Genomic DNA, 24,159 nt, shown 5'->3' on the forward strand with positions numbered 1-24,159 from the left:
GAGAAAGAGTTAGGAGAGAAGGAAGGAAGGAAGGAAGGCAGAAAGAAGGACCAAAGTGGGGGCAGTTTGGATAAAATAATAGACAGAAAATTCTAACCTTTCTTTACAGGCTTTTTTCTTAATATTGCATCCAGTTTTGTACTATCAAACACTACTGTAATTATAGCAGTTAGTATTAGAAAGGTTTTTGTTTGCTGTTTTGTAGGAATTTTCTTGTTTAATCTTTATGTTCAAACTTAATTGTGAGTTATTCAAGCATCCTTAAATATATGGGGATATAATATTAAATTCTAATAAACAAATATGGGAATGGCCTCAATTTTTATTAACAAACATGGGGAAGTGGTCTCAACTCAGTTATTACACTTGGCTTATTAGAAAAATCAACTATTCTGGAAGGAAATTGCTGTTCATCAGTGATATTTTCAGAAAATGATAAAGCTGTTTTTACTAATCAATGGGGAATTTCTATAGAGGCATGTGATCACAGAGGTGATATAGGAATAAGGTCATGTCACAAGTTCAGAAATACTGTGGACAGTGTAATTACTCTTTTTCTATTATTATTTCTGTAGGGCTGAGTTACCACAAAAATGATGTTTTTCTTAAATATTTAATAGGTAGTATAGTATTTTAAAAAATTCTAAGGCACAATTAAATAGCTTTGTTGCAGTTGAATTTGAATGAAAGAATTTATAGAGATCACATTTATAGGGTAAAGGTAAGATAATAAACCTGAATGGTATTATTTCCTTTTAGTGGAAAAAAACATAGAAGAGTGAAATGAGAGGTGCAATGACACAAGTTTTCTCTTCTAAGTCTGACACCTTTTGTTTAGGGTTGGAGTGTTTTGTCATGTAATGTTTCTATTTTCTGGAGAGGATCAACAAGATGATTAAACTCGGAGGAGCTGGGAGGGTTGGAGACATGTTTGCTGCTCCTCCAGCATACCCAGCTTGTTTCTACCCCAGAGCCTTTGTAACTTACAAATCCCTCTGCCAGGGGAACTCTGATCAGAACCTCACAGGGCTTTATCCGCGACTTGACTGAGTGTGGACTCAAATGTCAGGACCTTGGAGAGGTTTCCTCTGTTCATCTTAGTAAAAATAGTGCCCTCCTTTTCTCCCTAGTTACACTCTTACCTCTTACCTTGCTTTATCTTCCTTCATAGCACTCTTCACGTCCTGACATTATAGCCTCTAATTGTTTCATGCTCAGTGTCTGTCTTCTTCACTTTCTGTCTTCGCAGTACTATGAGCATCTAGAACAGCTCCTATTACAAAGCAGTCAATCAAGAATAAATACTTGTTGGATAAATTAGTGAATTGTTCGATAATAAATTGTTGAATAAATGAGTGAATGAATGGTTTCAGATAGATATCAGGGTTCTAAGTTTCCTCATACCTCAAACATTTTAACACATATTGAATAAACAGGTAAAACCTTTATAAAACAATTAAATAGTACAGATTCAAGGAATTTCATTAATCATGGAAACCAGAGAAAATATGTTACAAAATATTTTTCACTAGAGAATTAATTGTAACTATATCCAGATGCAACACAGGCTAGCTGTTTAGATATATGTAAATATTTTTATTGCCCAAAGTTCTTTCTTACTGTGTATGTTATTTTAACAGTTTATCTGTTTAACAAATACTAATATGTACTTTGTATTTGTTGTAAGTATAAGCATATAATACAGACTTTTGAATGTAGGGAATTAAGTAAATTTATAGTTTAGATTTGATGCACTCAGATAAGTTTGCTTAGTAATTCAGCATATGATGTAAATCTATTTGCAAAGCAAGTTCTGGGAGAGGTATGTTCTATGTAGCAAAATGTTATCCCTGTTCTGTTGGAAAATATACAGAAGATATTGTTTATGCAGATCGCTTATACAGAGATCATATATTCTCTCTAATATTTGAGTCTAACAAATGCATTTAAGTAAGATAATGAGGCTATATAGGAAAAGTATCTAATGTTTATTTGTATTTTATCTGGAAAAACAAATAGAAGAGGTTGAGCTGGGGGCATCTTTTGGTTTATTTTATGTGGTTTGCAAGTGCTATCCACTATTCAACTCTTCTTATGCCCTCTCATATTGAAGAATGAATCACTGTAAAGGTCACTTTAATTTTTAACCTCATCAGCATAGTTATTGTTGTTATTGTTAATCCAGTGATGAAGAATAAATAATCCGGAGCTTTAAGATGGGTTATATGCCGCACACGTTTCCCTCTTGAGTTCATTCCACTTTCTTTAATACTACTACCCATGGAGCATTTATGTATTGGTCCCATTTCAACTCCAGGTTTTGCAGGATTAATGTAAATTCCAATAATGAATATCTTTTTATATTAACCCATTAGAGTAACAATTGGGCAAGCCAGTAAAATTGTAGCACAACTGTACCTTACATACTTTAACTGAAGGACTTATTAGAACTTTTCAATTATTTGTTTCCATGTTAATCTTCCCTATGCTGCTGTCACCTGAGAAATGAGACTGTCATAAACACCTTTGTATCCTAAACTTTGCCCAGGCCTTGTGCATAGCTGAATTTTGATAATTCTTTGTGAAGGAATGTTTGTTACTGTGAGAAATATTCTTAGTAAATTTATTCTAAACTAAGTAATGTCCAATTTTAACATAAACTAATCATAATTGGATAATTTAATTGCATTGATTATTTACAACTGTTATAATTTACCTATTATTTTAAAATAGATCCTGGAAATGCAATGTACTTAATCCATTGTCCACTGGAGAATGGTTTACTAGAGCAGAATTATAAGTTCACAGTTCCATTAAGAGGGTTCCTTGTAGATCATAGTCATCCATTCTAGTGCTAGTAGTTGTTTCTTGGTCCACTGGTTGTGTTACCAGAGCATTTAAACTGGGAAATGAAAACAGGTTTGGCTGACAATATATAGGTGAAATAGTAGCTTAAATCAGTAACAATGAATTGTATGAATGTCTTATAGGCTCAAGAAATAATCTGATATTTTAAATAGCATGTTGAATTGTTTCTAGTTTTCTATTTTGAAACTTGCGTATAAGTTTGTGTCAAAGAAGTGATTCAACATCTCTCACTTCTCAAGTACTTGCTTGATGAATACATAATAACATTTTGAGTAATATAGTAGAATTTTTTTCTTGTGTTGTTTTTAATGTATGTTTAAATATAACCATAGGAACTGTAGAAAGTAATAGAATATCGTTCCTATTTAGGTGATTGTCTTTAGCAGAATAAAATATTTTCACTTAATCTATAATTTTAAAAGACATTAATTATTTTAAAATTAGGAAATCTGTAATACCAAAAATCCAGAAAGAAAATGTCAGAAACACCATCATTCAATGCTTTGCTCCTGAATAACAGGTATACAAAATTCCACTTTGAAGTATTAATATTCATGATTTCCAATTGTTTTTATTTTTTTTAATTATTATTTTATTTTTTGCGGTACGCGGGCCTCTCACTGTTGTGGCCTCTCCTGTTGCGGAGCACAGGCTCAGGACATGCAGGCTCAACGGCCATGGCTCACGGGCCCAGCCGCTCCGCGGCATGTGGGATCTTCCCGGACCAGGGCACGAACCCGTGTCCCCTGCATCGGCAGGCGGACTCTCAACCACTGTGCCACCAGGGGAGCCCTCCAATTGTTTTTAATAGAAATTTAGTTTTCCTGAAATTATCAATGTGAAAAAAAACCCTCAATCTCTATGAACCTATTTTTTTTCTGAAGGAGCTAAACTAACTCAATTAATGCATTAAAAAATAAATAAATCTCATAGAAATATTGCAGTGAGAGAAGAGATATTGTAACAATTTTAGTACAAGAACATTATTATTTATAAACCATCCATTGAGAGCTTACAATTAAATCAGATACGGATGGGAGTGCAACAAAACAAAACAAAATAAAAACAAACACCCCCTGCCACACACACACAAAAAAATCAGTGTTTTGGAGCTGTAGCTCTTCTGAAGAATTATCAGTTGAGAAGTTTATTTTTTATTTGTCATTTGTGGCAAGGTCGGTAGATTTAGTCAATATCATTTGAAATTATCAGCAGGCTTAGTTAAGCATTAATAAAACGACAGCTGCTGAAGCAGCAGCTGAATCTACTACTGTTTGTGTTTAATGCTTTCTTAATTGTCCCTATTCAGGTCCTACAAGTGTGAAAGGACTCTCCTTATTTAGTTAATAACTCAACTGACTATGTTACTTTCCATTGTGTACTATGTGTTTACTACTTGGTTTGGTGAAAAGTAACTATAAGGCATATTTTTCAAATATAAGCTTATGTTTTATGTGTGTTCTATGTGTGCTGGAAGTCAGTAGAAGATTCTGAGCAAGAAGTGATAATCTGGTATGTGCTTAAAAAGACCTTTCTGGTCTTTGGATGAAAAATAGACACTAACTGAGCAAGAATGAAAGCAGGGCATCAATTAAGAGGTCACTGCAAGAGTCCAGACAGTATGACTGGGAGGATAGTGGTGGAGCGGGTACGCCATGTGTGCAGAAGGTGAACTGTGTTTCCCTGAAAGTGCCCACAGAGGTAAAGCATTTGTTCACATCATACATTGTGAAGAATTTGGGAAAGTGTGCTGTCACTTATAAGTGATATTAAAATTAATATACATAACTAACTAGCTTAAATTTCTTAACTAAATCAATTAAAATGTTCCAATTTTTTCATATGCACTTACTACTTTAATTATTTTACCCATTTACTAAGCATTTCACAACATTATGGAAAAGAAAACAGTGTTTAGAACTGGTTTTCCATTGTTAAATTACAAGACCTTTCAGAAGTATGCATAAGATGTTTCACTGACCAGATCACATATTATAACATAACAGCGTTATGTTCTTTGATTCTTAGGACTTCATTACGAAGGTTTTCTCAACATGATCAAATTTGCGGTCATTGTGCCATTCATGAAGATATGCTTTGTTATCTAATTTTTGTATTAGGGAATTAGAACTTAGACTAATAAATTTTACCATTCTTCTTTAATCTTTAATGGGACTTTAATCAAAGGGCCACTATTAGCTATATAACTCCATAAAAAGAATTATTCTGTTCTCCCTAGATGGTTAGTTCACTAGAAATTATATTAATGTACAAATAAATCTCATTTCTAGAGCAAGATCAGAAAAGTTTAATTTTAAAAGTCTCTGATTTCCTTTTAATTTTCTTTGAACATTTTAGTAAGTTAAATTGAAACTGTTTTCAGCAAACATTTACTAAGCAATTCCTTAGTGTCAAATTTTGTCCAATACCCTAGAGGTGTTAGATTGATTATGATCATAGGGCTAAATAAGACAATTTGGAAGAGTTTCACATAGAATGATAGAATAGTAAATTAATGCTTATTAAATTAATAAGATAGCTGCTGCCTAGGCATCTCTGTGAAATTTCCAGGGAGGAATACTTTACCATTTTCTCAGTTCAGTGTTATGTGCTTTGATCGAAGAGAACGCCTGCAGGCTTCAAAGTGCTTATACTCTCATAATACAGTTGCAACAATGTGTGCATTCAAACCTCTCATCATACTAGGTGACTTACATGTGAAAAACTCAGAAAAAACACAACATAAAGTATTGTTACATGTTAAATTATATGGTTAAGTTTATAAGTGCATAAAAAATTTACTTAGGAGAAATTAATATGTACAGAATGTTCAGGGAAGGCTACATTGGAGAAAAAGAATCGGAGATGTGTCTTATAGATTTATAAGATGTGTCTTACAGATGTGTCTTATAGTGGAGAAAAGGGGAGATCATTTGGGGGCAGGGGAATATGATGCATTTGAATGATTGTAGAGAAAAATGGTGGGAAATGAATATGGTTAAGTCATCTTTGGGATCGTACTTCCCTTAAACTCTCATGATTCTGGTTTTTTCATCTGTAAAAAAGGAAATCACAGTACAAATTTGAGCTGTTGTGAGAATTAATGGAAGTATTATAGGCAAAGAATACAACACAGTCTTGGCCCACAGTAGACCCATTTGATGCTAGCTACTGCTAAGATATTCTTTTTTTCCTCCTACTAATTCAGACTTCTGTCATCTCAGACTCCTTCTTCAAGATGTAATGCAAGTATAATTGTTTGGAATGGTCTTCTCTGCCCCCGTCCGGTGGTAGAAGTGAGCTCTCCCTTTTCTTTGTATCAATACTATTCATGTGACACATAACAATTTACTTATTTTTCTTTTGATGAAATTGTTTCTTTCTTAAATCAATTTTGACTACTGGCTCTTTCTAATGCAGGAATACTTTATTCTTTAAAATAAAAAATCAGTGACTAAATCTGTTTTCAAAGAATAGGTTTAAAAGTTCTGGGATTATTCCATTTTGCCATCAAGGTCTTTTCTCCAAATGCTCTGTCTTTAATAACATGATATTTGATGGGAAAATACCACATCTCTCACTATAAACCTGTTTAATATAATAACATCTTGATTAGATTCCAAAATAATTATATTATTAATGGATTTGTAATGAAGATAGATCTTATTCACAGATAATGGTATAATGTGTAAATAAGTGCTCATCTTTATTGCTGCAAGGTAGTCCTGATATCTCATTTTGTAAATGGATTTAAAAAATGTACTTGGTGTGCAATTAGATACTGCTTATTTTTGACAATTGATATTTGATAAATTTTGTGTGTTTTACTGTCAGTAGTTAACAACCTAGTTCTAATTAATTAATCAATCAACATATAATACATTGAATTCTACTAACAAGGGTGTGGTTAAAACAACCTGCTCTTATTTAAAAGTAATTAATAGGTTTTTAAGAGCAGTTTTAGGTTTATAATAAAATTGTGCAGAAAATAGTTTCCATATATCTTCTTCTATTCTACCCCCTTTCCCTACAATTTCTCTTATTAACAGATTCCATTAGTGTAGTACATTTGTTACAATTGATGAACATTTATGATACATTATTATTAGCTAAAGTCCATAGTTTTCATTAGGGTTCATTCTTTGTGTTTTCCAGTTTTATGGATTTTGATAAATGCATAGTGTCATGTATTCATCATTACAGTGTCATGCAAGATAGCTTCACTGCCTTAAAAATATTCTGTGCTCTACCTATTCATCACTTTCCCCCTCCCCTGAACACTGGGAAACCACTGATCTTTTTACTGTCTTTATAGTTTTGCCTTTTCCAGAATGCCATATATATGAAATTATATAGTATGTAGTCTTTTTATACACGTTGTTCACTTAGCAATTTGCATTTTGGGTTCTTCTATGTCTTTTTATGGCTTGATAGCTCAGTTCTTTATGTTGCTGAATATTATTCCTTTATACACATGCACCAGTCTGTACTTTTTTTTAATTAAATGGTTAAAAGTGTGTGTTTATATATTTTGTTTCAAGCGACTAATTTCTTTTATAATTGAAAGCATACTATATATTTTGTTTGTTTGTTTCCCTTTAATAATTAGAATATAACTTTTTAAGGCAATGCTAAGTAAATTTTGATGTATGTCTAGTCAATCCTATTAATATATACCTGTAGAACAACATTTTTGGAATAATACAGTAGTTTTGTTTTAATATATGTTACTTGAATTGTTTCCTAACTTTTGCTGATATATATTATGAATTTAAAAGTACTTTACCAGTTTAAAGCATACTCACTGACACGTTTTATATGTGGTGAAATTTTGCTTTCCATGTGCCTAGGAGGAGGGTGGGTTGCAAAGTTAAATGGCACATGATAAACTATGCTGAATTCAACCACCAAATCAGGAGCAAACCACCACTCTATTTTTTCCTTTTTTTTTTTTAACCTGGAATCCTTGTTTCTTATATTATCACTTTCCTTCCCTAACAAACTTGTTTACTTTTTCAAACCATCTCCCCTTTGTTGAAAAAGCTCTATTTGCATGAACTCTGCATCTGACCATCTAAATTCTGAGACTATAATGTATCAATTCCTGCCCTTGCTTCTATATATTTCCCTTTCCACCTCTACGTTCATTCTACATGAATGAATGAATGATGTCTCCATGATTCCACTTCTGGTTTCTGAGATGCATGACATGGTTAGTTCTAGGTATCGATTCCAAAAGCTTAGGTTTATGTCCCTGGTTCCAATGCTCAATTAGTTCTATGACAATGAACACGTTTTTAACTTCTTTGGTTTGTTTCCTTATCGAAAAATGGGAATAACAGTAGTATTGCATAAGAATTAAATGTAACAATTCAAGTAACCTTCTTAGCACAATGCCTGTTGCATAGCAAATGCTCAAGTAGTATGAACAATTATTATTATTAAATTGACATTCCTTGACTTATGAATGTGAAATATGATTGTACTCTTGCCAGAACACTGAAGATTTGTTTTTCCTTGTTGGTTGTTAGGAAATATCTTTCTCTCTCCATTGCTACTCTCAAAGATATTCTATCCAAGCATCTCTCACCACCACCCACCTGCAATGCACAAGTGCACACAAACACATACTCAGAATAATATTGTCAACAAACTTAGCCTCTCAGAGAAGGTTCTTCCTTAAGTCCTCCAATAATCCCTGAGACAAGGAAACAGTAGAGGACCAATTTCATTCTTTTTTTAAAAAAATAAATTTATTTATTTTATTTATTTATTTTTGTCTGCGTTGGGTCTTCGTTGCTGTGCACGGGCTTTCTCTAGTTGCGGAGAGCGGGGGCTACTCTTCGTTGTGGTGCGCGGGCTTCTTATTGCGGTGGCTTCTCTTGTTGCGGAGCACGGGCTCTAGACGCGCGGGCTTCAGTAGTTGTGGCACGTGGGCTCAGTAGTTGTGGCACATGGGCTTAGTTGCTCCACGGCATGTGGCATTTTCCTGGACCAGGGCTCGAACCCGTGTCCACTGCACTGGCAGGCGGATTCTTAACCGCTGTGCCACCAGGGAAGCCCAAGGACCAATTTCATTCTGTTGTACATCTTTCTGTAGTTCTTTAAGATGAGCATTTCCATATATTCTCTGAAAGCTCCATATGGTTATAAAAATAACAGAAATACAGAAATACAGATTTCCATCATAGGTTGGAATAGATGCCTTTGTTACTTCAAAACATTGTAATTATTTATTTCAATATGTTAGAGCTTAAGTTCATCCCTGACAGATGGTTAAAACATGGCGAGTGAAAAGCATTAGTAATTTAACATATTTAAGCTACCTGGAAAATTAGCAACTTTGTGACAATTGAAAAATCATTTCCTAATGCGATTTAGGCAAGGCTGCAAGGATTTTCTTTAAATAATATAAAACAAATTAGGAAGATAGTAACAAAATTCAGGGGCCGTAAACAAAATCACATTAAAAGAAGATTTTCACAATGTTAACTATTTAAAGAATAAAACATTTTAACTGTGCTCTGTAGTTTTAAAACCAGAAAAATAAATGTTTCTCAATTATCAGCTAAATAATTTGAGGTAGTTATTATTATTTACAGTTTGACCAAAGTATTTATAAAATCATAATTGATGTTGTTTTTAAAGTTTAAATTAAAAGTATTATGAGCAGGTTTAGTAGCATAATAATCCAGGTACTAAATGTACAATGGTTTCTTCAGTGTTTTCTATCCTATACAGTTTTTTCTTTCTATATCTACTTGCAATAACTGCTGATTTGTTAATCTAGAAACTCATTGAAATGAGTAGCAGAGTAAATCAGATGCTTCACTTCAGAGTTAAGAATGCTTTAAGTGTTAACATGACTGTTGCTGAGACAATTCTTGAGTGTAAAGTCTTTGTTTTATTTAATATTGTTACTACTTTGTTGTGACTTAGAACACTTTTTTTCCTTTTTTGTGTTTCTCTCTACAGAAAGCTGACCTTGCAGTTGCTCCACTGGCTATTACCTACGTTCGAGAGAAGGTCATCGACTTTTCCAAGCCCTTTATGACACTTGGAATAAGTATTTTGTACCGCAAGCCCAATGGTACAAACCCAGGCGTCTTCTCCTTCCTGAATCCTCTCTCCCCTGATATCTGGATGTATATTCTGCTGGCTTACTTGGGTGTCAGTTGTGTGCTCTTTGTCATAGCCAGGTAACATGCTCACTTTTGTGATTTTTTTGGCAATTGTTACCTCCTTTTTCTAACTAATAATTGTCAAAAGTCACAATCAATGTTACTTTTCTTTTCCTTTATTTCCCGTGGGGTGCTGGAGAATAATGAACTTTTAAGAGTCATATAACTTATTATAATGTACTCTGATGCCTTTTTGGCAGAAAGCATGCTGGCTGTGTCAGTAAGCTATAAGTGTGGTAGAGTTTACTCTTCTGAATAAGAAGCTAGAAACAGTTCAAGTCACAGTGATATAAAAATTATTTCTTCATTTTGAAAATTTATCTTGAACCAGGTAGCAAAACACTATGTTTTATTTATTTGAATTAATAAAACAGTTATAAGAAAAATCAAAGTGGTAACATTTAAAAGGAGGCTTCTAAAAACAAAGGCTAATTAAAAATAAGCATTTTAAGTATAAAAAGACGACCATGATTTTCTACATAAAATTTTTCTTTTTTTTTTTTTTTGTTCACAGAATATATCACCACAAAAAATTGCCTTTTTTTTTTTTTTTTTTTTTTTGCGGTACTTGGGCCTCTCACTGTTGTGGCCTCTCCCGCTGTGGAGCACAGGCTCCGGACGCGCAGGCTCAGCGGCCATGGCTCACGGGCCCAGCCGCTACGCGGCATGTGGGATCTTCCCAGACTGGGGCAGGAACCCATGTCCCCTGCACTGGCAGGCGGACTCTCAACCACTGCACCACCAGGGAAGCCCATAAATTGCCTTATTTTTGTTGACATGTAGGGTATATTTCAATCATAACATCAGAAACTCAAATGCCTAAGTGAAAAAATACATATTTTTATGATGGCTTTTAAAATCTATGATATAGCTCTATATGTTGCTTTTGCTACTTTATTGTTACTCTGGAAGTGGAAATTTGTAATAATTTTTCATTTATGCTTACCTCACTACCAAATTTTCAACAGATAGATTATTTTGATATGCTTTAGCTTATTTTTGCCTTAATTAAGGAGATTAAAACTATCCCTGGGCTCAGAGCTCTACTGTTACTGGAATGACTTTGGGAGTCACATACTCATTATAGTCTTTGAATTTTTATATTCTATCAGATATCAGAAAACTCTAAATCCAAGATGAATTAGAATGCTACATATAATTTTTTCATGTTGATAATAATACTTGTATAAATATATTTTTGCCTTAAATTCAAAATTAAGTATTAAATATGTGGGTTATTTTTTCAGTTAATTTATGTGGTTTCTTCTGATCAATTATCACTAAGGATATTTGTCCTTCCTTGAACTTTTTTTTAATGAAGTCATATTTTTGTTCCAAGCAGTGAAAAATGCTTATTCAATTAAAAAATAAATAAAATCAATTTTAGAAGTAGCATAATATTTTTGATATATTTTTATATGTTTACATTTTATAGTTATGCACATAGATATTTCTGATACATTTACACATAAATGTTATACAGATTATAATTTTCTATCTAATAGGTTCAATATTAACACGAGTCCTTCAGAAAATTATCACTTGTATTTGACTGAAAATTTGTATTGGAACCATATATGCATATAGCATTTGTAGCAATATGGTAGATTGAGTTAAAATTTTTATTTGAAGTTTAGAGTTTTTCCCCCCAAATGAGAATTTGGAGTATGAAGTTCATAAACTTTTAGCTCCAGTTTTTTCCATAGCTTGTACAAATAAAAAAGCCTTCTCATTTTTGAGCATCTTTGGACCAATTGCATCTTTTTTATAGTGACCAACACAAGGCTTCCTGTTTTATATGTGTGCAGAGAAGTGAGTTCACAGATTACAGCTTAAATAATTCAATGACTAGAGAACTCTACAGCCTTCCCACAGAACAAAAAGAAAAAAATAAATATTCTGAAGTATAGAAAAAACATTTCTTGATGTCTGCAGGTACACCTGTTCCCTCTTAATCAAATTAACTAAAGTTCTCAGGAAGGATATAAATAAAGCCTAGAGGAACATGTCCTGAGACAGTTGTGAGGCAATTGTGTGGCCATCAGTCAAGCTGAATTAAGTTCTAATAGCAGTTTCCAGGGGATCCTAAGCAAAGACTATTGTGTTACTTCAAATTAGAAATTTTAGATATTTCTAATTTTCTGAGCCCAAATCTTCTAAAATTAGATTCAAAAGCAGATAGTGAAACATCTGAATTTTTTTTACAGCTTAAAAGAATATTAGCAAATAGAGACATGTGGTATGGATATGCACTAATCTAACTTCTAAATATTTCTAAAACTCTCACTTTATATCAAATAATATAATATCTGTAAAATTATGATAACCTGTATTAATTTTACACGAAAGAAATTCATCCATGTCTTTCTATCTGAGAACATAACATTAACTGGTGTGCCATTTTTTAGGGTCTTTGAATTTTAGAATATTACTGTTGAATTTTGTCAGTGATTAAATGAATGGATTTGAAAATGATTCTATTTCAGCATCTTATTCAATGATGTGAAATGAAGTTTTTTATCTTCATTTATGGGCAAATAACAAATATTCTATTAAATAATAAATAATATAGGATATCCTATATTAAGTAATAAATAATACATATTCTTGGTAAAGTAATATGTAATATAAAAATCAATTCTTTACAGATTATCTCAGAATATTTTCTTCAATTCTCAACATTATTATAATCTTGTATAAATATTGTCAAATTAAAAAACACACTAAAACTCAGATTAAAAGAAAATTTCTTGAGTAGAGTCCATTTAAATTCTAAACTGAACCTCCAAAACCAGATGATTTTGTATAAGTAAAATCCACTCTGACCTGGTATTGCACTCTTGCTACCGTGAAAGTAGTTCATGATGTGCGAATGACAGGAAAATGTCTAAATTTCAATTGTAGAATTTAATTACCTTTCTAACCAAAATGACATCATGATTATTTGTTATCAATTCAAAATAAATGTAGCATTTTTATTTTATCTGTGAAAAAAGATTATGTCTTATGCCATATAGAGATCACGGATGAACATATTAACATCATTACTGATGTCAAAATAAGTATGGCATTTCCTTTATGTATATTCTTTGTCCTAATGTCCTACAAAGAAAAGAAAGACAAATTACATTAAAAAATTCTCAGATATCTATTTTATTTTCACTGAAATTCAGAAAACAAAGTTCTAAAATAATACCACTTCAACAACAAAATTTATATTTATTATAAGATATTATGCTATATTGAATTCTAAGAAGTTATATAATGTCTACTTAGAATTAAAATAAATTTTATCTCAAAATTAAAATATAGTCAATGATTTAAATATCATTAAAATTTTTAATTGGCATTACTTTACTTTTGTTTCAGTCACCAGCTAATATTGTCCCAATTATTATTGTTACAATTAATCTTCTATGTCTTTTTAGCTACCAAGCCACACCTTCAATTTGTTTTCTGTTTCCACTTTAATTATTCCATCAATCATTCACTCAATTAGTCAAATATTTCTTGAACCTGTAGTGAACACTGGATAATTAGGATTCCAGGAAGTATTATACATTAATTTATATCCCTCATCTATTCATTAATTTATTCAGCAAGTATCTACTGATTACCAATAATGTTCTGAGAATTATACCAGATGCTTAAATCCAAGAACAAACATGGCTTGATACATTTTTTCATTAATAAACTCATAACCAATGTGTTTATCTGACAATAAATATGTATTGGCCTTGAATGAAAGTCATGAAAATGTTTTATAGTTATCCAATTTTTTTTAATGAATTACATGTATTTTAAATATATTTATCTAAAAATGACTTGTAACGTATATTTCACTGAAGAGAAATATACAACTATAAAGGAAATAAGACATTAGGCAGATTGTTAGTTATCATTAGAATACTAGATTTGAGGCTTATTGAATATCTGCTGTATCATAGTATTAACAATATTAAATTTATGATAAATTTGTGATAATTATTAATAGATTATGTTTTAAAAATTAAATTTAAAAGTAAATAATAATTGTTACCATTTTAATATTTCCCCTAGCCTTCATTTTATAAGAAAACAGATTATCTAAGAAATACTTGAAAATGCTCTAAATTTATTTTAGCAAGTGTTAAGAAAAAAATACATTGTCTTATTTGTCTTGGTATGGTTTTATAATCCATGATCTCTTGCAAACAGTTGCATTGTTGTTTATAGCATAATGACATAATCAGCATGCTTATCTGAATTAACTGAGAACTCTATTTAAGAGTAAAGATGAACCTGAGGTACTGCATTCTAGATATAGAATGGCCTTATCCTAGGTATTCTAAGAATAGCTCTTGGCTGACAGAGGATTAGGAAGAAATCTTGTCCATGACTTGTGCTTAACCATATATGCCCCTAGATCTTTTCCCCTCTTTTTCTATTCTTTTCTTCCTTTGATCTAGGTTTATTAGTATAGGGATGGCAATTAGTCATATAAAAAGCCTATTTAGGGAACCCACCCTTTACACTAATGAGAGATATTTTTCACCTTGCTTCAAATATTTCCTTTGTTAAAAAAATAGATAATATTGATATAATAGATCCTATTTATAAAATAAGTCCATTTAAATTATTATAATATTAAAGAATTAAAAATTTTCTTTTAGCCATAGGTGTCACCAAGACAACCAGAGCTGTTCTGAAATTTAGCATGTAAATTTTGGTCTAAGGTCCTTAGTAGTTTGATATACAAAGATGAATAACTGAAGGTCGAACTTAAAAGAAAGGAATACTGGTATACACATTTACCTCCAACAGGATTGATGTAACCTTAATAATTATTCACTAAGCATATAAGAACTTTGCATATTTTATTTTGAGATTGGCATTTTAAAATTAAATACAAATAAACTCTGGAGAAAAAAAAATACTATACCAAATTTAGTAGTAATAAATTATTACAGAAATTTCTTAGATTACTTAAATGAACAAATGATTATGCCAAATATAGGAAAAAGAGTAAAAGAAGACAAGAAATTTTGACCAACCTGGCTTTGTTAGCAAGAATAGCAAATCAAGGATACTCAATGTGTTATATACATAAGATTAGTTTTTCTAAGTTAAAAAGAATATAGGAATGTCTTGTATGATTTTGCATTGAATTACTTTGCCTGGTTTTTAAGATATTAGAATATCATCTATTATATTATTGGATTGGGTTGCAGGGGAGCAAGGGACAGTCTCCCTAGAATCTGCTCAAAGGTTTATTATTACAGTGACTGCCAGGCCTGTCTTGACATACATTTTGGCTCTAACATGGTCTGTGGTCACAAGATGACAAGACTATTGCCTTACTGAGAGTCCCTATACTTGCAAAAATATTCTTTATTTCTCTTGGAGCTCAGAGGTAAAGATCTTCTAAACATAGTGTTTTTGATGGTTTAACCGAGTTTAGAAAACCATGTCGAAAGTGCTTGCATTAACAGCTTTGATCTCGGCTCCTGACTAGTGTGCAATAGCTTTTATATTCCTGTCACAATAATGGGTGACATTTAATGTATGGTGAAGGGCAACAATGAATTATTATGCACTTGGAAATGGATTACTCTTTTGGTGGGATGTTCAATGTTAAACTAATCTGTCAAAAAGACTGTTGTCTTTTTGAAATGAAATGCCAATTTTGTTGCATGCCTTTGCCACCAACTTTCCCACCTCTTACTAGAAAAGCATTTCAGTTTTACATACATAATTTTAGATGTATTTTACTTTTATGTTTTGTTTTTTTTTTAACTCTAGTATATTGCAGGGAAGCCTATCTATTATTCCTCTTCCCATTTAGAAATTTTCCTAGAATTTAATGGAAATTTGGTTTGAAATAGTACTGTTCTGCTAGTATGCCTTTCACACCTACGAAAGTGATTATTATAATTGTTTATACTAAGAAATTCCTCAATTATGGACCTAAAAGTCAACATTGAATAAAACTAAATGCACTTTCAAATTACGTTTCCATAGGAGTTGAGGCTACTTCTATATTAACAGATTTTTTTTTGCAATTGCTATTTGGTAAAACCATTATAAAATAATTTACCTCTTTATTTTTAATGGTTCCAATAATATTCATGGTTGAAAGTATAAATGGAGTCACTAACCGAGAAAAAATTCTTAGTTTTTGTAATTGGTAAAACCAAACCAATTGAAACTAAGTTGAGTCAGTGACTTATTTTCAACTATGGTGAATATGGTATCTAGACAATTGAGACAGTAGAAATTTTCACTGAAATTATCTGTATAGGAGAAAGAAGATAATCTCAGTCATCATACGAGAAAATAAACGTATTCCACTTCTCAATTTTATAATTATGCTAGACATTTACAAGAATAAAAGATTTGATAAAAACGGAGTAAGACAAAGACAATTTAAAGTTAAAGTGATTTTTTTAGTAATCTGTAATCAAATGCTTCTTGACATTTTATTTTAAAGATAATTATGCTTGAGTATCTTTTAAAAGTTTCCGCATCTCTTTCCAACTTATTTTTCCACATAAAAATGTTTTTGATTATTAGGACAAAATTAAGTATAAATGTAACAACAGAAGTTTGATAGCTCATTTTTATTGTTTGTATCCTATGGATAATTTTTTTGCCTCTGTGCCTTTACTTGCTTCCATCACTGAATTGAATTCAAAGACTCCTAGAAGCAAGAGAGCTTCTTCTGTCCAGTCATTGCAAGTATGTCCATTCAATAAATATCTGGGCCAATGAGCTTCTGAGAACTATGGTCACCCTATGATGATTTGTTTCAATTTAGAAGTTCCACAATGCCTAGCTCAGTAAATCACAGAAACTAATTTTAATAAATTACAGTATATAGAGTCACATTAAGAAACTTGAGAATGCTAAAAACTTGAATTTTACTAATTATATTTGCTACCAAAAAATGGCACACCTCTGTTCTTAATGAATCCTTTATGGAACATGTAGTTATATTTTACACACACACACACACACACACACACACACACACACACACACACTCATACATGCACACTTCCTGATGAGAAGCAGTACATTGTAAGAAATTTTTTTCTTTGAAAGATTTGGAAAAGGAGTGTAGTGGCTCTTTGTCAGTTGCTACCATGTCTCGTGTACATTTCTCATTAGCTAATTAAGATTGAAAAGCTAATAGGACAAGAACAATACTGTGAATGGCTTGTTTCTCTTTGTATTTTTTCTTTGCTTACTTTTCCTTTTATTTTTTTTTGACCATTAGAAAGAAATTCTTTGAGGTGACTCTTAAAAAAGAACCAACAAGATGAAAAGAACCCAGAATTTCACCAAGTGATGCACTTACTCTTCAATATTTTGCAATTTCTTGGTAGCTACTTCTCCCATAACTGCAGAGGACTGTGAATTGTTTGTAAGAAACTATCTTCCCAGCTTGTTTTGTCTGTGTTAATTATCAAAACAAAATTGCACTTCTCTCTTTCCAATTGTCCCCTTGGACTTTTGGGGGTTTTCTCAGCCACTTAAGAAAGGTCTTCACAATCTGAAACTATCCCAGGAAAGTCAGTGTCTTTTAAAAATAATTTAACAATGTTCTTTATAAAATATTTTAATCTACAGTGTCTAGTCAAGAGAGGCCAAAGCTTTTACATACACCTTGAAACAGTGGAGTCTGTGCAGGAAGCCAGTGAAACAAAGATAATGAGTAAAAAAAGAAATATTCTCTAGGAGTCTGTTTCTTTCTTTCTATATATGTTTGTACAATGATTGAGAGTACTATGCTCAAAAAGGTAGTTGTCTTAAGAAATATAAAGGAAATAGATCATTTTTTTCCTTTAGTCATAAGCATGGTGCCTAAATTAGTAACATTTTTACTTGGATAAATCTGTCCCTTTGCTGTCAATTTTTTAGTGTAAGAGTTCTTTCCGATTGATGTTTCCTATGTAGTCTTGTAGTGGGCTGGTGGGTCACGTGAAGGAAGTGATTGAGAGAGAAAAGGAAGAAAACTAATATATACTGCATGTCAACAATAGCCAGGAAGAGATTAATTTATTAGCTTTTTTCAGTAACTATTTTTATGGTTTAAGGAATGAATAGGTATACATCACCCCTGCTCCCATACCTCTCACAAATGAGATTAGAGATGTTTACCCTTTGTTTAATGCTATTATTGTTACACTTTTAAAATTCTAATTTATTTTAGGGAGGGATTTTGTTTTTAAGGAAAGAAAACAGATTTATAAGAAAACAGAAAACAGACTTAGAAAAGGAACTTCTATCATTTGGTTCTTTTTTACTATCACATTAAATTCATCTTCTACCTTTTCCTTCTAAGATTTCAGAAAAAAAAAAAGACGGCTACTTTTTAAAAATATTTAAAAGAATGCTCTAGTTAATATTTGCACTACATGTTAATGGTATATTGCTTTATAATAACAGGTGATTGCTTAAAAGTATCACCCTAATTAGCTATGTTTAAGAAGTGTGTCTTTCTCTTTAGAACTGCAAATCAGAAAGCTTAAAAAATATTTCCATTCACTTGGGCGTCTAAGCAGGAGACACAAGCCATACATGTGCAGATTTACCTTATAAACTTACTCTCTAGAAATGCTAACTTTCTTCCCCTGAAAATTACTAGCTGTATATAGTGAAAGAATTGAACCACATTGTGAGATTTTCTGGAAACTAAAGATGCTATTGATATTGTTTTGATTTTTTAAAATAACTTATGGATGTGGGAGAAATATAAATATTAAACGAAAATGTATGGATATAATTTTTAGTGGTAATTTATGACTTTATTTCTTCATGCTATGTAACATAATGCACTCTATCCAAATAATTAATGAGTAGGAGATATAGTGTCATCAACCAGTGTAACTTCATTCATTACAGCATGTCACAACACCTTAATTGCTATAATTTTTTACATTCCATTACATAATTACATCATTCAAGTTAAATTATTTTCATATCAATCCTGTTGGGTATATATATGTACATATTTTTAAAGACAAAATATCATTGCTCTCTAAATAGCAATAGAAATTTCAATATGATATTTGGATAGAAAGAACTTGAAAGCATCTATTTTATATATAAATAGGATTAGTAAAACAAATGACAATACAAAGTATTCTGTTGGTTTTCGACACCTATAGTTTTAAATATTTTTACTTAACCATGCATACTAAGGGGCACCGTAAAAATGTTATGTTATCTCTGTTAGAAATAAGTTGATTTTATACCTAGTTTTGAAATTTTGTTTGGAAGCCCAGAAACTAACTTGACAACTTTTATGACAAAAAAAAAAACCTTATTAATACACTTCTGCATTTTAAAACTATGGTAATTCTTTCTATTTTATCTAATGTACCTTGAATTGAAACAGAATTTTAGTTTCAATACTTTATAACAAATATAAAAGGTCATTACCACTCCCCTTCCACCCCCAGCCTGGATATAGCTTAGTTTCCTGCTGTTCTTTACAAGAGATGTTTAACCCTAAGTTAATTATTTTAAAACATTACCCATGGTCACGTGCCCTGTCTGACTACTCCTGAGATGACAAAATTAGGTGAATGACTTTAAAATAGATTTCCCCATTAAATTAATGGACTTGATATTTGAAGCAAAGGTGAAATTGTAGGTTTTGAATGTTACTGGCATGATAAAATTTATAAATAGAATAGGGCTACAACTGTCATCTAAGTTGGTTCAGAATATGCACCTGAATATTATTTTAACATAATAAAATTAGGTAAGTGTTTCCCTGCTTCCCTTACTATTATTGGTACTGAAAATGGGGGTGCTGGGAGGTGTGTTAAATATAAGTTTAGCAATTCACTAGACTGACTGAAGATATGTTTTGGAAACTGATATTACTAAGGTGATTTTACCAAAAAAAGTTGAAAATAGTGAAAATTTCGCTTGTGGAAGGAGATGCAAAAGCAAGTTACATTCAGGGAAACGTATGTTGATTTCAAAGTTTTCATATTACTACTTCAATTTTCAATTAAGGCTTCAAAATTTTTTAATTAGGAAGATATTTTTATAATATAATTTATAATATGCTTTTATATTATAAACATTATTTTATAATGTTTTAAGTCTGGAAGATATTTTTATAATATAATTTATAATATGCTTTTATATTTTATAAACATTATTTTATAATGTTTTAAGTCTGGAAGATATTTTTATAATATAATTTATAATATGCTTTTATATTTTATAAACATTATTTTATAATGTTTTAAGTCTTCCTTCTGCCAAAAATTTAAAATATTTATGTTGATATTTGTTAATTCAGTTATTTGAGCTGCAAACAAAAATAGTGAATGCTTTCCAAACATACTTCAGTTGTTTTAGATACTAAACTGCATATGTGGTGCATACACTTAATTTTAAAATATTTTATTGATATAGTTGGTACAATAGAGTATAATTTCAAAAGATATTTACCTGAAGAAAAGAAAGCCCACAAGTCATTAACCCTTGTGAAACTTTATTAAAATTAAAAATTCAATGAGGAAAAAAAGCCTTATGAGCCTTGCATGTTTATGGTAGCTTATTTGCTATTTTTGTATAATCCAGATATTTGCGTATTAGCTAAATCAATTTAAATGTCCAAATGATGCTTAGAAAATCAAATGCTACCTTTTCAATGCTAGCTTCAAGTTCTTGTTAGTTCTTGTTGATAACCTCATTTACTGAGTGTCCATTTTTTTAAAAAGTATAGTCTGTTTCATTTTCCAGTATTAGAAACCACCTGACCACCTGACTGATCTGAGAACAGTCTTCCTTGAGCCTTTTAATACTGGACTTACTGCTTTTAAAATCCTTAGCAAAGTGTGTTGCAAGCTAAACACTTGCTCCTGATCTGTAAGTCTAAGAGAGAATTCTTTCAAATGTAAATTATGCTCATATTGATTTTAAAATAACTGCTTTTTAATATTTGTTACTTCACTTGCAAACAAATAGCTATATTGGTAAGAAATTATTGATAGGACAAACTTATACTTTCTGATGCAATGTTGATATGTTGGACATTTTCCTTTTTATTCTCAATTTAAAGCCACTCTTAATTTAATCTGATTGGACAATTGAGAGTTTTTAAAAAAAATGGTATTAGCAACTATTTAATAAGACTGCAGAAAAGCCATTGTATAGTATAAAAAATAGATTCCAGCTTTAAGTGTAGAAATGTGTATTTTTTATTTTACATTTGTAAAATTAAGTCTGGATTTTATGGCAACCAAAATAATGCCTTTCCTTCAGAAATCTTAAAAGAACCCAAAGAAGATTATAATAAGTACTTTTTTATTCCATTCAATAAAAACCAATCTGAGCTAGTTTAAAACTTAAATAAATTGTAGTATACCATTAAGACTTAATTTTATTAAAAAAATATTTCTTAGGATAAGAGTAGGTCACAAGAATTTGAAATCAGCCTATTGTTGAAGTTAATTTCCTACATCAAATATAAATTTTAATGGGAATCAGTAGGAAGTCCTACATTTTGAAGACATTGTTTCTAGTTAACCATTTGTAGCTGATAGTGATATTTAGTTTTTCTTAAGATTCTATTTTTAAATAAAAATTGATCACAATTTCACAATTTAAATTTGTCATGAATAAATTACAAATCACTGGAACTGATCATTGTTACCATCTCATTAAGCCCTCCCAATCCATTTAGATCTACTAAATAATATGTTCAATAGCATATTATTGTAGCATTCATGTACAGATAATCCTTGTGCTTCACTCTATGTAAATCTGGTGACTTTCTGGTATTAAAGCTACCAATTAAACAGTGCCACGGTTAATTAATGAACAATGTAAGGCATAAAATTTTAACATGAATGATGTGTATTGTTCAGTGGTGTGATAATAATTGTTTGATAACTGCCTATGACAATGAGAGAGGCTTTGATTTGTGGTAATTGCCAGTTTTCATGGTATTAAATACTACCAATATGGCTAATATCAAGCTACCGGTGGAGTCTCACTGATCATGGAGTTGGGAAATAGGTGTAAAATTGGCTCTCACAAGCCATTGTGAGTTGGCTCCAGCATACTGCTAGTATATACCATGTTCAAATGATTGGAAAAGTATAGGTCATAAAAGTGAATAGCAGGTTGTCCAGGTGGAATGTGCTTATACAGATAAGCAAGGTGCATCAGAAAGATATATGGACGATAACAGCAAGGTTATAAAGCTGTAAAAGCAAAAGTTAAGGGTTGGGTTTTTATTAATACAATTAGAACCTTTGCAGTAATTCTAAACTTAAAGTCAATACCAATTGATCCTTTCACTGATGAAAATAATTTGATATCTAAACAATATGCATAATTTCTTGAAGTCAACTGCATATTAAAATAACTAAAAAGAGAAAATACACTGAGGAAAACATTAGCTATATGACAATCTCATGGAATGTTATTGTGAATGCTGATGTTTTCTGAATTGTGATTTTATCATCATATTAGGAAACTTTAACTCTTTACATGGAAAATGTTTAATCATGAAATGGTCTTCCTTGCTTATAATTTTTAATCAAAAATTCTAAAAGGATAAATTTTCTAAGATTATTCAGTAACAATATTATAAACGTCAATAATGTCCTCTGAAAGTTTAGTAATAGGTTCAAACCTGTGTTAATAGGAATAGTTTCACATGTGGTTAATAGGAAATCTGATGAAACAGTTATGAAAATAAATAGGGCGATTATTGTTCTAATGGAGCCTTAAGCTGAGCAAGTTTGAAACAGCTGCTGAAGGTGGTATCAAGGAACTTGGTACCTTCTATCTCTGTGCTACACTATTTTTAGACTGAAGCTTTCATTCTTATTGCAAGATGGTCACGGCAACATCAGGCATCATATTTGTGTCCCAGTCAGGAAGACAGTAGGAAAAAAAAGGCAAAAGACAAAAGACATTGCCTTTTAATTCAGAAAGGAAATGATTCCTCTGTCTACATTTTATTGGCTAGAATTATTTTAGCTGGATATTCCTGCCTGCAAAAGAACCTGCATATGTGAATTTCTTTTATCTGGGTATACTGCCACCTCGGTTCTTTTGTAAGTAAGAAAGATGTTATTGGCTATGTAATTGACTGTGTCTGCCACAGGTATTATTAAATTGCGAAGCATCATTTGGTCACACATGAAATTCTCTCAGATTTCTTATTTCAAGTTTCAAATTCTGAAGTTTTCTTTCTCTTTCTCATCTGTTATCAGGGTGTCTGCCTCTAAGCAGCCTGACTACTTCCTTCCTGTTTTATTATTTTAAAGTGGCATTTTCTTTAAAACAAGTTATCGAAGCTTGTTTTAAAATGTATGAAAAGTAAGTGTAAATATTTCACATTTTCGAGGTCTGTATTTTCTTTCTGGTCCTGGCCTATATTCTTGAGACAAGAATTTACAAAATTAGCTTTGTGTAAGAAGCATGAATTGTTACCCTAATATCTTAAATGATGCTATAAAAATATAAATTTTCAATCCTGTAGAAAATAACTCTGGGTTATTCTTGATATGGAATATTATACCACATCAATGCTTTCCCCAACTTTTCTAAAGCAATGAAGAAGTTGGAGCTTAATGAAAATGTGTAGGCTTCATACACACTATATAAATGAATTATACCGTATTATAAGGTATAATACAAAATATTAGATGCTAAGCTGCTTCTAGAGGGAAAAAAATGAACCCAAGCGAGTTCTATGATCAAATAAGGTCAGGACAACTATGTACTAGATCCTCCTCTTAGAGATTCATTATTAACAAATTAAAGGCTCTGAAAAGACTTGCAATAAAAAAAAAACCAGATTATGTTACCTTAACTCAGCAATTTCCAAACATTTTTGGCCATGGACATTTTTATTCTTTTAATCTTACCTTGTCTCTTATTGCATGTTCTCCATTAACAGCAGTCAATTAATTTGCTGAATCAAAGGTGCAAAGCATTGCTTTAGTGTGTAAGTTCATTTAAATTTTTTGTTTTTATCATACACATTCTATGTAGATTAATGAAATAACCTATACCAGACTGAGCATTCATGCTCCTGATTCCTCAAGGAATTACTGTCAGCACTCATTTTGCTCATAGGAAAAGA

The 24,159-nt window shown here is 31.3% G+C and overlaps 1 protein-coding gene across 1 annotated transcript in view; it reads left to right on the plus strand.

Moving 5' to 3' along the window:
- GRIK2 (glutamate ionotropic receptor kainate type subunit 2) overlaps positions 1-24,159 on the plus strand; it is a 1,042,171-nt gene that overhangs the window by 888,562 nt on the left and 129,450 nt on the right. Inside the window, exon 20 of the mRNA XM_073789463.1 lies at positions 9,844-10,067. Within this exon, the coding sequence (XP_073645564.1) occupies positions 9,844-10,067 (224 nt within the window). The remainder of the gene's footprint in view (positions 1-9,843; positions 10,068-24,159) is intronic.

Source organism: Tursiops truncatus, chromosome 12 (genome assembly GCF_011762595.2).
Source record: "Tursiops truncatus isolate mTurTru1 chromosome 12, mTurTru1.mat.Y, whole genome shotgun sequence".
Lineage (NCBI taxonomy): Eukaryota > Metazoa > Chordata > Mammalia > Artiodactyla > Delphinidae > Tursiops > Tursiops truncatus.